The sequence below is a fragment of the Dicentrarchus labrax genome, unplaced genomic scaffold, assembly GCF_905237075.1.
Source record: "Dicentrarchus labrax unplaced genomic scaffold, dlabrax2021, whole genome shotgun sequence".
NCBI lineage: Eukaryota > Metazoa > Chordata > Actinopteri > Moronidae > Dicentrarchus > Dicentrarchus labrax.
This window is the reverse complement of record NW_026136719.1, coordinates 21,153,124-21,167,621: the sequence shown is the minus strand read 5'-3', so window position 1 is coordinate 21,167,621 and position 14,498 is coordinate 21,153,124. Positions and strand designations below refer to the sequence as shown.

Here is a 14,498-nt window from a genome sequence, read left to right as displayed (position 1 = left end):
TTGTCCCATTATTTAAAAAATGTATTTGTATGTACTTACATACTGGTGTCAAAAGAGTATGCACCAAAAATGTCACATTGACTCACAATTACAAAGAAAAAGCATTTTCTTTTTCTTCAATTACAAGTATTGAAAAAACTATGTACAGAAAAAAGGGCATGGTGACGAGTACACTAGAAACAATCTTATAGTCACACAACATGATTTAAATGAGGCTTCTGCAACTAAAAGAGAAAATTATCTTCTATACAGTTATTCTGTCTTGGTGCAATGAACTTCAAATTTTATTTCACTCAAAAAAATAACCTTGTGCATCCTCTCCACAGTCCAGCGTCAGGGCATTTTCAGAGTGTGCTCAAAAAGGACTTTTTAAAAACTTACAGAAAACTGATCAATCAGAAATGGAAAAAAAAACATTGGGGTGGACATTTTTTTTATGTCTTAGAGATGATCTTAAAAAAAAAAAAAAAAAAAAAAAAAAAAGGGTGATGTGCTGGAAATGGGGCACAAAGGGAGAGTAAATGGGGTTAAGGATTGTAGTCATGGAGTAGAGCTGTGGGTGGAAGGTCAGTCCAGGGCTTTAATCACCACCTCTTTCTGGATGATCATACAGAGACATAAAAGGCTTGTTGCCCTTTATGTCTCTGTATGTTTCCCTGCTGACGGTTTCCCAGCTATCAGATCTTACAGATGAAAGTAGACCAACTCCCAAAGCCCTGGCATTCCTTTTTTCTCTCCGTCTGGAAATTTAGAGATTTTGATCAAGACAAAACACAAAGCAGGAATGAAAAAAAAGGCAAGATGTTGGTGATGTATCGTTGATTGGGCTGCTATGTGACCAGCAAGACTGGAGAAATTTTTTTTTTTTTAAAAGTATATATCCTCACCAGTGAATGGTGTTGGGAAAAAATGAGAAAAAGAAAATACATATAAATGGCAAACAAGAGCAACTGGACTCAGTTCCCTCAGTTCTTCTGGCTGTGGTCAAACAAACTACCCCTGAACAAACTCTGTAACAGTGTACACATTCACTGCGACACCAGAATAGCACACGCACTCACTGCAATCTTTAATCTTCAATTTGGGATAGAAAGGTCACCAATATTCTCTCATCTGATCAGTTTTTCTATAGTAACCTTCATGGCAATGCCAAGCAGCAGCCATTTCTGGTCCCTTCTCTGGGTTCAGTTAATTTGAGGATGTGAAATGGCGCTTATGAAAAGAATTCATGGTTTTATGGCACTATGTTGAGATACAATGACTGCCTTGTAATTTGGGCACAACACACAGAGAGCAGTGTGCAGTTTCCTATTGGAAAAGTAATGTGCACATTTCATACTGCAAAACCGCGATGAAAAAGCATATGTCACTCTGTTAAGATGTGACCAGCAATCAGACACAGGTCACTACAACAGACATCCTCAAACCTCCAATAAAAACAAACTGAATGTGTCATGGGGGGGGATATTTTAACAAGAGTGCATGTCTGCAGAGATGGCGATACATCTCTCAAATGTTTAGAAATATACACTAGTCTTTGTCTTGCATCTTCCTTCTAGTAACAAATACATGAAAACTGATGTGCTATTCAGCATGCCAGTGAGTGGCGAGTCTGCCTCTTCTGAATTTAAGAAGTAAAAGCATGTCCAGCTTCTTTCCACCAAGAGAGAACAAAAAAAACAAGTGGAGGGGTGTTAAAGTGAGAATCCACCTAAAACAGAGGCAAAAAAAACCCAAACTATACTGATGATCTTAGTTCAGCTGATCTTTGAGCATCCGTATAGCATTTGTAATTTCTGCTTTAGGTTGAATTGATGTTTGTGAGGTCAGGATTTAATTTTGAACAGAATGTGTCTCTGGTGTATCTGGGGTAGCCTGGGGCCAGCTGCTTCCTCTGGGACAGTTTGTCTTTGCCTTTTAGTCACTTTTAGCCTTTTTGCTGTCATTTCCATTCTCCTCCGGCTCGGTCCCTTCTGCCTCCTCCGGATGCTTCCTCTTCTTTGTGTCCTCTGAATGAGCAGGGGATGGGTGTGGCCGGAGGGTGACGATGATGCAGGTCATGTTGTCACATCCTGTCCCATCTCCAGATGTGTCAGGGGCCAAACAGTGGTCCAAGAGCTGTCAGGAGGACATATAGGATGTAAATTTAGAAGATGCATGAACGTGTTTATTCTTATTTTATTCACTATGACTGGCAGTCAACTTAGGCGATAAGCTAGATACACAATCAAGGATAAAATATTTAAAAATAGTACTTCAGTACATATTTTTTAAAAATTCCAACCATCCAGAAAATGTTATAATTGTTTGTGGTCGTGTCTCAATGACAGGACATTTTTCATTCTCAACATTACCGTAATTTCTGGACTATTGAGCGCACCTGAATATAAGCCGCACCAACTAAATTTAAAAAGAATTTTTTTTTCCTTCATATATAGGCCGCACTTGTCTATAAGCCGCAGGTGTCCACGTTGTAACATGAGATATTTACACAGAAAGATTTTTAAAATTTTTAATTAAATAAATGCTGCCGTCTCCAACGTCTCACCATCGATTCATTGATGCCAAGCTTACGTGCAGCAGCTCTTCTTCGACAGCCAGATCGATTGCCTTTAACTTAAAAGCTGCATCATGTGCATTTCTTCTTGTGTTTTCCATGATGAGGGTGTGTGCATGATGCACAAAATGACTGAAGGAATTCAAAACACAATCAAACTAGTGTCTTCCTCAGCGCATTCTCTCTTTCACCTGTCTGTCTTGCTCTTGCACTTCCTGCTAGAGCGCCCCCTGGAGGACGTTAGCCCGTAAAAATCTATAGATTAGCCGCATCATTGTTTAAGCCACAGGGTTCAAAGCGTGTGGAAAAAGTAGCGGTTTATAGTCTGGAAATTACAATATACAGTAGCGCCTCTATTAGTGGTACAATTATAAACTATAAAACCCTGTGCTCCACACAGTGTGAAGACACATTATTCCTCCAAGTGTCAAACACAAACCTGCTGAAAAGCACAGATTAAGGCCTTTCTGTCTAGATGAGATCCTGACAAGGTTTGTTGGCTCAATAAGGAAAAGGCACACTTGTGTATTTCACAATTAATTGAATCCCAACTACTACTATTATTACTGAGAAAGACCGATAAATTCACAGCAGGATTATATTGTTATATTATTTTTATATAACAAATTGTTTCGAGAGCAGCAGCAACAATCATTCATCAACGGCCATCCTCCTTTTTATTGCCAATATGAATTTGGGTGCCGTTGGTAAAGGGAGGAGAGGCTGCTGTCTCAGTCAGTAAGATATGATCGATCTGTTGACAGAAACTCTGACCTACTGATGTATGTGGTCTTCATTATGTACAAGATTTAAACAGGAGCTCTCTCTCTCACCTCTTCCACTATGGATGAGAGGGGTCTGACTTTGCCACTCTGGTCTGGTTTGATCCTCTCACTGATGAAGTCCACCACCTCCTGACTGCTCAACACATTCCTGCACACAACACATATAGAAACAGGGTAACAGGTAAATGAAGAGTGAAAAGGAAAGACAACCTCACATGCATCAACATAGTGTCTACAGTTGCAGTCATCCTGCCAACACTGCAGACACTGTACAAGTGCTCTGTCTGGAGACAGCTTGAATTCAAGACAGCTAGGTTTGCAGGTTTATATCATTTTCTTTACAGCTGTTTGTCAGATGTAAACAATAAAGAAGAAATTATGAATCCTAAGTAATAATCATTTACTGTGACAAACTGCAAGTGACCACTCAAACTCACCAGATGCCGTCGCAGGCAATGACCATGAAGTCGTGGTCCTCGTTAAGTGTCAAAACTTTGACATCTGGCATTGCAGAAATCATCTGCTCCTCTGGAGGCAGAGCCTTGTTCCTCTTATAGAAGTGGTCACCTGAGAGTCAGAGTCCACGTTAGCAGCTTGATAAGACAAACTTGTTCTGCTTATAGCTGTGGTCATCACAGAGTGCACAAAAGATTAGTTTGCAGGTTTGAACTCAAAAAAATAATCATTATTAAAGAGCTGCAATTGAGTTTAATTCTGATGCAATAAATACAAGTATACATAAGACTAATAGCATACCAATAGCTCTGGAGAGGTTCAGTCCACCGTTGACGCGTCCGTCCATGGTCACTTTCCCTCCAGCGTTTTTGATGCGAGCCAGTTCCACCTCGTCCTCTGGCTTGTGGTCATACGACATGTCGACAGCTTTGCCTACAGCGACACATTGCAGGATTACAGCAACAGCTTTTATTAAAAGATGTGCCACTTCACATTTCAGTGACAACCGAGTGACAGACACTTTGATTGGTTGTTGCCCAGTAACACGACTACGTCACCTGAATGTGGAAAGACAATTGGGTACTTTTGCAATGTAATGTAATATTGTAACCAACATGTTAAATATAGTCAGTAAAGAGCTTTGTGTACAAGCAGTTTGCTAATAAACTGAAACAGCAGAGCTAACACGATATACTCCGGTGGATTGGGGGATTAAGGACATATGACCGTGGTTGCTGGTTCTAATTGATAGATATTTTGAATTTACACAATTTAACAATTCAACACTGCTGTCAGGTAAATAGCCACAAAAGGTTTTGGACCTACCCCGCTCGGACACCACGCAGCGAGAGTCTCCAGCATTGGCCACGATCAGCTGTTTTCCTCGGATCAGAGCCACAACAGCTGTGGTGCCGCTGTCTGAGCCAGGCTGCGGATACATGAATGTGGGAGATGTGGAACACTGTTTAAACAGTCTATGTTTGACAGACAGAGGAGATAGTCTTTCAATGTTTGTGTAAAACAAACACTCTTAAATCCTTTGTGAAATTCCCCCAATTTCTTTCACCCTATGACTGAAATAAACAAAAGCTTTCTACAGAAAAAAGAATTTAAAGTAGCCACTAAAACTTCTTCTCTTTACACAAAGTCATCACAAATCATTTAATTTGGCTTCTACAGCAATGTGGCCATCCAACATACTGGAGGCTGTTAGCTGGATTCATAGCTGGAAAGTGTTGCATACAATGCTTCCAATATGACTAATTTCGTAAATGAATATGAGAACACTTTGTCACTTTAAAACACGTGCCAAACAATTTATGACAAGCCTGGTACAAGTGGTACAAGTTATCAGTGGAAAAGGGTCCTATAATTTGGTAACTTGGTGTGATCAATGTCAACTAATTGTACCAGCCAAATTGGCAATTCATATTGTAATAGTCAAAACTGAGCACAATTTATTTGATAAGGTTAAACATTGTCTGAAAAAAAAAAAAAAACATATTAACATATAATCCCATATTTCAACAGAAGTCTGAGTGGGATTACAGCATCTGTGGGTTGTGACGATAAACAATGTCATCTTGGTTTGCTGAGGGTGGCTAACATTACCAGTGCTAGCACCAGCAGCCTGCTCCCCTTGCAGGTCAACGTCCACATGTCTACTATGCTCAAAGTGGTTACGCATCGCACCATGGTTGAGTGGTTGTACACCCATTTATTTCTGACACAACCTTATTTCCATTTTCTACTGAATCAAAATGCTGACAAACTGCTCTGGCGGCCATCTCCCCCCCTCCCCCTCGCTGGTTTAACTGTATCTGGGGCACTGGGAGAGGGAGACTGCTGTGCTATGGCTGTCTGTCGGAGCTGCTCCCACTAGTGGCGAGTGTCTGTGTAACATCTTAGATGCAACAGTAAATAAGTTAACCAGCATTGAGGGCTTACAATAATAAAATATTAATAGTAGTTTAACAGAATAGTGTTTTTCTAACCAACTACAGAGGATAACAATGTTTAAACTAGTCAACTTATCGCACACACTAGGTTACTGTTGATGATTACATTACCCAGTCACTTTGATGGTATCCATGGATAATATTTCTAATATATATTAGTTATTTTTATGCGGCCACCATAGGAGTTTGGGAAGCACAGATTAGTTTATCATTTTGTGCTCAAAACTTCTACGATCAGTCTAACACACCGGAGCAGGCACTTTCTACCCAAAACCCTCAATATCACACCATATCTGCTCCGTTTGCACTTCAATCCCTCTTTCAACCAGACATCTAAAAAAAGTTTAAACAGTCAGGGCAGCCTATATTCCCAGTGTATTCTGAGTGCATGTAGGAATTAGTATTACAGTCGTACTGTTGATTTGTCAGTCACATTAGATTAGTTACGACGAGACTCTGCACACACCTCCTCCTTGCCGTCCATTCCAGGTAGACACATTTCCTCCTCCTCTTCATCCTCAGAGTCTTCCTCTCCCTCCTCTGTATCCTCCTCTTCTTCCAACTCACTACTGTCACCCTCTTCCTCTTCACTGCCATCCTGATAAAACAAAAAAAGAAAGAAAAAGAGTTTCAGTGCTTTTCAAAGTCATCAAAAGTGAACAAGCTTTCACAGCAAGATAGGATGGTTTATTCTGGTCTCCTGCCATCACCTCTTCATCACTACCCTCCTCCTCTTCGCCCTCCTCAGACTCCTCGCTGTCATCAAAGAACCTGGACTTGGAATCTCCTGTAGCCTTGGAGGACAAGGAGGAGCAGGAGGGACCTGCATCTCCTTCAGCCTTACCAGCCTTTTCTTCTCCATTGGAGCTTCCCGACCCTCCACAGTCAGCTGCTGTAGAGGAGAAACAAGGTCAAAATGAGGTGTAACACAAGAGGAACCGACGGCTAATATAAGTGTAGAAGAGAATAAAGCAGAACGTTTCTGCTCAATCTACCCACTGTGCCACTTCGACGCACTTTAAGATTTTAGTTGTTTCATATCAGTATTTAACATTTAGTCAGCAGGCAGACCAATTTATTTCACATAAAAAAGGATACCGGTTTAAATATTCAAGTTTTTAACTAAAATATTAACCCAAAGCACTAAAAATGTACTCCAGCTCCATACCTGCACCACTGCTTTCACCTCCTCCTGTTCTCCGACAGGCTCTCAGCTTAGACCCACATGCCGCTCCTTCAGCTTCCTTTACCTTCCCGTTGCTCTCCTCCACCTCTCCATTTACGCCATCCTTCTTCTGTCCTTCCCCCCCTTCCCCCTTGTCTCCTGAGCATGCTGCCTTCTTAGCAGCCGCACTAACACAAAGAGGAAATACGGAGGAGTCAACCATATGAGTCTGTTTTTTACACAACAGTCAAAGAAATCTGGACTTAAAGCCAACATAGGTGACTGATAATGATAACGGAGGATTCTGTCTCTTATAAATGTGATCTCATTCCTGTTGAAACGGGTTGTTGATGTGCGACATGATACAGCAAAGTGATCAATTTTATATGTCGACCAATAGGCTGTTTGATGCCAGTATAGATAGACTTGCATTGGTTCACCACTGAGGATGCATTGTTTTTCATTAAGTCCCCATTTCACAGTTTCTTAAATACTCAAAATTCTTCTTCATTTCCACATTAGTGTTCATCCTTGTATGAAAAGTCAAAATAAAGAGACTACCTGATCGCAGCTGCATGCTTGACAGCATTGAGGTTCTGGCCATAGCGTACCAGCAGCTCCTCTATGGTCATTGTGGCTTCCTCGTGGAGCAAAGCAGCCTCCTCCGTCTCCACTGTGAGGAGGGCAGAAACATGGAACCATTTTAAAGGTTGTCATTGTCTTTAAGATTCACTGATTTTATCTACCAGCAGTGTACATGCGTGCACTTCAGAACGTCTTGTATTTGTTATATTCTCAGTTTTGTTATTATTTTACATTCTCTTGATTGTGTTTAATAATCAGTTACTTTAAGGTTTGATAATAAAGTTACACAATTACAGTAACCTAAAGTCTAAATAGGGTAATAACATTATTTAACTGTTAGGTGTGCACTCACAATCGTCCTCCTCCGCCACTTTTTCAGCAGGTGGCTCCTCGGTGGGCCGACCTGCAATCTGGATCAGCTCCTTGATTACTTCCTCTGTGGTAATTCTACCGTCAATGGCTAAGAAGGCATCCTCCAGAGCCTGGAAACAACACGCTGAGTCAGTAGATGTCAAGCGACATGGTTTTCGACACTGGGTTAGAAATAAATGATTTGTGTTGCGTGTCTGTTTTAATGCGTCAGTACTGTGAAACAGAGGAAACGCAGTGACCACAGACTCATAACACACTGCCTCCAATCCAATCCCACCTCATTTGTAACCTACGACCAGTAAGATCTCTGCTCTGTCAGACTTGTTTACGACAGGTCATGACTCGGCTTCTACGGCTTCTCACCTTTTGCAGTTTTCCGTCTTTATAGGTCTTCTGCTCCTTGATTATGTCAGGAAGATACTTTGAACAGTACAGAGCGACCTCTTCACCTAAAAGGGAACAGCAGGTTATATAAATTCTCTGGATAGGTCTGTGTGCACATAATACCCAGAGGGGTGTGTTAAACAAACAATACAAACGGGGGATAACCATGGAAACACTTCATAATAATGGCTGTGATCCAAAAACATTTGCAGGCTTCTAATTGTGACTTTTGGCAGAAACTGTTGGGGAAATGATTTAGGGGCAGTGTGTGTTTTGCATAGTCATATCAGAATTTATTTTTTCTGTGTGTTACCTCCATGTCCATCATACACAGCAAACATGGCCGTCTCCTCATCAAACTCTGGGTTAGAATTGTGAGCATCCTGTGACGCAAACACAAAAATGCACATTAAAACAGAGACAGCAAGGCAGCTTAAAAACTGGTAGAAATCATAGCAGTGGAAATTTCTCTTCTGGTGAAAAAAACCAAAACATTTATATTTAAGACAGATGAGTCAGAGGAGATGAGATCTACACATCATCTCCACTCACTGTCGTATAATTTAAATACTCATATTGGCCAACTGACTTTCATCAAAGTGACAAAGTTTGTGTTGTGTAACTGCTGATGAGACTTACAACCATTGCATGTCCACACACGTCTTTGAACCGATTTACACACATGCAGGCGTTTGGTAACTAATTGCAACCCACTGCTATTCTGCAGCAGACCCCAATTACATGCTCTTGAGTGTTATAGGCAGATCGCTTACAATGTAACTAAAAAACACCCCGAGGATGAATTATGGATTTCGTCCATGACTGCAGCTGATGCTCAGGGAACAGCTAGTTTGGGAGTGTGACGAACTTTCAGTGTACTCTGGAAAGACGCCAATCAGCTCCATACAAACAAACACACAGAAGAAAAAGCCTCACATCTCGTTATCCCGCCATTTACAACCCAGGACACATTTTCTCTTCGTTGCGTTCAAGGGGAAAAAACAAGAGAAAAGAAATAAAAGAGTGGAAGCATAGTTGTCTTTAATCTGCTCTTTCATTTTCCGCCTCACCTCCATGGAGACACGCCAGCCCTGCATGGCAGAGAAACCGTAGCTCATGTTGCTGTTGCCGCCATCGGACGAGGTCTTGGTTGTGTTTGGTTGCGACAGATAAGCCCCCATGGTTGGTTAGTTTCTATGGCTTTATACCTGAGGAGAAGACGACACGGAGGAAACATCACATTTATGTCTCCACGTACAGAAACAAAAACACACACACGTACAAACCCAGTGCGTTCAACTCATTTTAACAACTGCGTTTTACCAGCTCGGGTAGTCGCGGTTGCTAGCTTGCTAGCGTTAGCAACACCACAACAAAAAAAAAAAAAGTAGACGCATCAGCTAACGTTAGCTAGCACCACCATGCTAACAGGAGCCAACCCGGCTAAACTTCCAGCCCTAACCTCTGCCCCCCCACCACCGACACCGTGAGAGCGGCTGCGCAGTCGGTAAAAGATCAGGCGGTCATCGCGGACGGTTAATTTACCTATTCTGGTAGAGCAGGACGAGCTTCTCAACAGGCCCCAAAGAGAGAGATTCACATAGAAAAGATTGCACGTGTGGAAGCAGCCGCCGCTATCAACACAGAGAGAGAGAGAGAGAGAGAGAGAGAGAGAGAGAGAGAGAGGAGCTGGAGGGTGGAGGGAGAGGGTGCGCGCGCATGTCCCTTTCCTTAGAACAAGGGGGCGTGGCCGACACGTACGTCACACGTCACATTGTTGAGGTTTTTTTTTATTTTTTTATTTTTTATTTAACGAGCAAAAATATTTTAGTAAAAGATTACACATGCACAACAATGCAAACAGCAATGATGTTTGACAGAACTACGACGAGAAAATAAATAAATACAAAAACAAACAAACAATAGTTAAGGAAAAATCTATTGAAAAACTTTTAAAAAGTGATGGTGTGGAGGTCAGGTTATATTCTACGTCTTTCTTCTCCACAAAGCTTGTGAAAAGACCAAGACCAGCAATCTGATCTTAAAAAGTATGTCCTGCTACAGCTAAAAACTATTACAAGTGTACTATTATCCACATCAGTGACATCTTCCTTCATTATAATGAACCATGCTGGTGCAGTGGGCCTAAATACTCATCAGCACTGAAAGTAGTCCTGTAAAGTGACACACTGCCCTGTTCTCTCTGGGTAAAAGTTTAAAGTCTGTTGCACCCCTGGACACACCCAGCAAGTGTCAAAACATCAGTCACAAAGTCCAGTCCGTTTAAAGGCCTATCATATTAATATTTCTATAGTTATACACCGGTTTTATCTTGTTAGTTATCTTTAACTATTCTTCAAAGTGACATTTGTGTTGACTGCAGGTTTTGTTTTCACCCACAAACTTTGTTACTGAGTTATTCTGTTTCGGACACTTCCCTTATGCAGAATCTCTGTTGAAAGACTTGTAACTAATAACACAGCCTCTGACTAAACCAACAATTTTGGCTTAAAAAATAACAAAAACCGTATTTAATAATTTAAATAATACGATTTGCAACATAATTAGTATATCCACACTCTCAAAACCCTTTGTATTACTTCCTGTTATGTTTCAGCAACGTGTCTTAAAATAACAAATATAATCGATATGATAGTTTTGTGTTCATGTTCATTTTGTTTTATTTATATTATGTATTGTATCAACATTTTATTTGAGTTTAGGTTACGCAGCTACCCTCCGCACCACGTGGTGGCGGTGAACCGGAAGACGGAAAACAACACCCGTCATCAGTTGAACATGGCGCGGGAAACCCGGGAGGAGCTGGAGATGGATGCCCGCGGAGCAGTCGAAGAGGAGACGGGCAGTCTCTCTCCGTCGAAGTTAAAACTGTACGAGACACAGTTCTTCGGCTTCACCCCGCAGACATGTATGTTGCGGGTGTACAGCGCCTTCCAGGACTGCCTGTACGACATTTTACCCGTCGTGGAGAAGGTGTGTGTGAGGCAGCTGAGCAGAGGAGAGTCGGACGGGGCCGAGGAGTTGCTCCGCTCTCGGGCCCGGGAGTGCAGCCGGAAGCTACAGCAGTTCCTCGAAGACCGGTTCAAGCCGCTGTCGGAGCGGATGGAAGCGCTGCTGCTCAACCGGTGCTTCTCCGTGCCGCCAAATGTCCTCCTGCCCGAGGACAAGTCTCACAACAACTACCCCCAAGACATGCAGGTGGGCGAAGGGCTGTTTGTGGTTCACTTATGAGCTGAATTCATTCACACTTGATGATACTGAGCTGCTTGACCAGAACAGTGGAGAAGGAAAATGACACAGATTACATTAAAGTGCTGTTATACCTCATATTAGTGTTATTACACACCTGCACATACTCAACACAACTTACATAGATGTTTATTATTACCTGACTTTATTATGACTATTATGATTATATTATTAACTGACCTTTACGATTTATTCGTCTGTATTAGGATAATAAGGACATCCACAATAATTTTACATGTTTGGTTAATAAATGAAATATAAATAATAATTTAGAAAATCATCCAAACTCAAGGTCCACTTTTTACTTCCCTATTCAAGAGCTTTCAACTACATCTCACGGCCTTCATCAGCAGATTGAGTTTGCTTAGTTGCCATCACATGAGTGTGAAACTTTAGTTTTTGTGTATCTAAATTTGCTGATGAAGACTGAGATGTAGCTGAAAGGAAACACTACCCTTGAGTTAAGATTTGTCACATATCGATATCTGTGTTCATTTTCCAGCAGATATAATTTATTTCCTCTTCCCATAACGTCTGTATATATTGTTGAACACAGGATCATAAGTAATGTATCTGTCTGTGATTTTGACTGCGGTCCTGCTCCGTCCAGGAGGTCCTGAGGTTGGAGTCGTCCCTTGCTGATCTCCAGAGAGCCTACGAAGCAGAAGTCTGTGCCCGGCAGGCCCTGCTAGCTGAGCTGGAGGAGCAGAGGGAGGTGCAGAAGCAGCTGGATGGGATCCTGACGTGGGTCAGAGAGCTGCAGGGGGCCTGGGTGAAGGAAGGTAACGGCAGCTTCCATGAGAGCTTCCGGCTGGTGATGGAGTCCGTAAAGAGACTTCAGGAGGCCGCTGGGGAAGTGTGCAACAAGGCGCCTCATTGAACTGAACTCAAATTTGTAAAACAGACATTACTCAAAAACCTTTTTATACTTTATTCTGTTTGTAATGTTTCTGATAGAGATGAGAGACTTTAGAAGACCTCAGTTGCAGCAAGGTGGACATTTAGTGAATATTTAGTTTGTAAGTCTGGGTTTCATCTGGTTTGTAGATAATAAATCATCAATTAGTTCAAATATGTAAATATAGTAAAACAGCATACATCACTCTTTCTTTAAAAGCTGGTTTTGTCACGTTGGACAGAAAGTTTTAACTGCTGTTTGATGGCGGCGTTGTTCGTTCGCTGTGATAAGACTAAAAACTTGTGCTCTGATGGCTTTATGAAATTCTGTCTTTAAAAAACACACAACAGCAGCATTGGCTAGCATTAGCAAAGTTAAGCTTTCCACTAATGTAATGTAAATAATAAAGCATATGGATGTATTTCTGTGTCCGTTCAACTGATTTATTCTTAATACTCGGATGGTAACTGCCATCTCCCCCCTCATACCCTCAACCTCACTTCCTCAAAAGCTGACCTCCATTTTCTTAACACCTCTTACTTTCTTACCTTCGTTTGTAACTTGAGGGTGTTTGTATGTGTCTCATTGTTGTTTGCTTGTTGAGGTGTTCATGATATTATGTAGATACCCAGCAGAGGGCGCTCTCTGCATGTTGTATCCCACATAGTGTAATCCATCTACACTTGATGTGTGAGCCTGTTTCATGTTCAGATGATTCACACTTATTGAGCTGAAACATACGCTCAGAACAGTCCTAAATGCTACCTGCTATAAAGGTTATAATGTTCAGTTTTAGGTATGATCATTTTGGGGGTGTAGTTTTTGGTTGGATTGTATTGTACATACACAATAGAACAGATAGTGTTTGTTATTTATCTTATGACCTTTGATATAAATGAGATGGACAAAATAATAGAAACATCTCTCTCTATAATACATTACACTTCCACCCAGCATCACAAACCTTAATGAAGGTTGAATACTGAATCTTTACATGCAGGATTCTGCACATACATTTTACACGTACACAGAAAAACACATGTGGATGTAGAGCAGAATTAGGCAGATACCCACTGACAATTAACATTTAAAAGAAAACACTTTAGAATTTTTTACGACCTTAAATCCAGCCCAATGTCACGCTCCATTCAAAAGCTCTCCAAACCCAAGAGCTGAGCCCAGAACAGAGTGCTCTCAGATGGTCTTAGACACCCTCTGATTAGTGTCACAACAACACTTTAAACACCAATCAGAGTAAAACAAATTATAAAGCAATGTAAAGAAATCTACAAGGAACATTGGAAAGAAGAAACTAAAAACCAAAGTAGGTTAGAATATTATCTGACCATAAAAGAGATTATGAATTGGTAGAATATGTTTTCACTCTCAGAGACAGATCCTAACCAAGTTCAGGTGGACATTGTGGTTTTCATCATTTTTATTTGACTTTTATATTGTTGCTTTTGTGTTTTTTCACTAATGATGGAAACATTGTGTGTCTGGGTTTTACATAGTTACATGGATTGGACCATCGGGGGCGCTAGTGTTTTTTCTTTTTTTAAATTGTCCATTTGTGCTTGTATTATGGATCCCTATATATATATATATATATACTGTCAATGGATGCATCTCACCAGTTCATTAGAGCAATTTCAAAATGTCTCTTTTATATCTATTTTCTATACTACTACTTTCTTAACACAGATACAGACAGGGGAGATGCAGCAGCATTGCAGGGTGTTGCAACATCTTCAAACTGAATAATAAAATGTGAGAAACAATTATTTGTTTGCTCAGAAATGTTGACAGGTGAGTAATTAGTTCACATATGGAGCTGAAATCTGTGCTGCTCAAAATAATTTATAGGAGAGTAAATATTTATTTTGAGTGTGTGGAGTTTGAACATGCTGTTACAGCCTCTGAACTCAAGACTCAGATGGGGAAAGTGAAAGGTCTTCAGGTATCAATACAAATATTCATTGCAATCTATAACTTGAAGTCTTTTAAGTGGATTTTTTAGAGTCTAGCTAGTTGGATGCAACACTGCTATTGCTGATGTCAGATTTAC

The 14,498-nt window shown here is 40.9% G+C and overlaps 2 protein-coding genes across 4 annotated transcripts; one reads left to right on the top strand and one right to left on the bottom strand.

Moving 5' to 3' along the window:
• On the bottom strand, nucleotides 1-9,973 carry ppm1g (protein phosphatase, Mg2+/Mn2+ dependent, 1G). Of its 3 annotated transcripts, none has more exons than XM_051379558.1 (14): nucleotides 9,808-9,973; nucleotides 9,333-9,470; nucleotides 8,576-8,645; nucleotides 8,242-8,327; nucleotides 7,859-7,988; nucleotides 7,483-7,594; nucleotides 6,925-7,109; nucleotides 6,467-6,648; nucleotides 6,223-6,354; nucleotides 4,624-4,726; nucleotides 4,099-4,230; nucleotides 3,780-3,909; nucleotides 3,391-3,490; nucleotides 1-2,118 (listed from the first exon to the last, which is right to left on the bottom strand). In XM_051379558.1, exons 2-14 carry the CDS (start codon nucleotides 9,441-9,443, stop codon nucleotides 1,918-1,920), a joined length of 1,674 nt encoding a protein of 557 aa, XP_051235518.1. In that variant the 5' UTR covers nucleotides 9,444-9,470; nucleotides 9,808-9,973; the 3' UTR covers nucleotides 1-1,917. The 3 variants fall into 3 exon arrangements, with proteins under 3 accessions (XP_051235518.1, XP_051235520.1, XP_051235519.1); XM_051379560.1 differs by having other exon boundaries at nucleotides 6,467-6,645; XM_051379559.1 differs by lacking the exon at nucleotides 9,808-9,973 and adding an exon at nucleotides 9,586-9,728.
• A 1,063-nt stretch (nucleotides 9,974-11,036) lies between these two features.
• Nucleotides 11,037-12,851, top strand: mis12 (MIS12 kinetochore complex component). Its single transcript, XM_051379572.1, has 2 exons — nucleotides 11,037-11,481; nucleotides 12,143-12,851. Exons 1-2 carry the CDS (start codon nucleotides 11,062-11,064, stop codon nucleotides 12,410-12,412), a joined length of 690 nt encoding a protein of 229 aa, XP_051235532.1. The 5' UTR covers nucleotides 11,037-11,061; the 3' UTR covers nucleotides 12,413-12,851.
• Nucleotides 12,852-14,498: the final 1,647 nt, after the last annotated feature.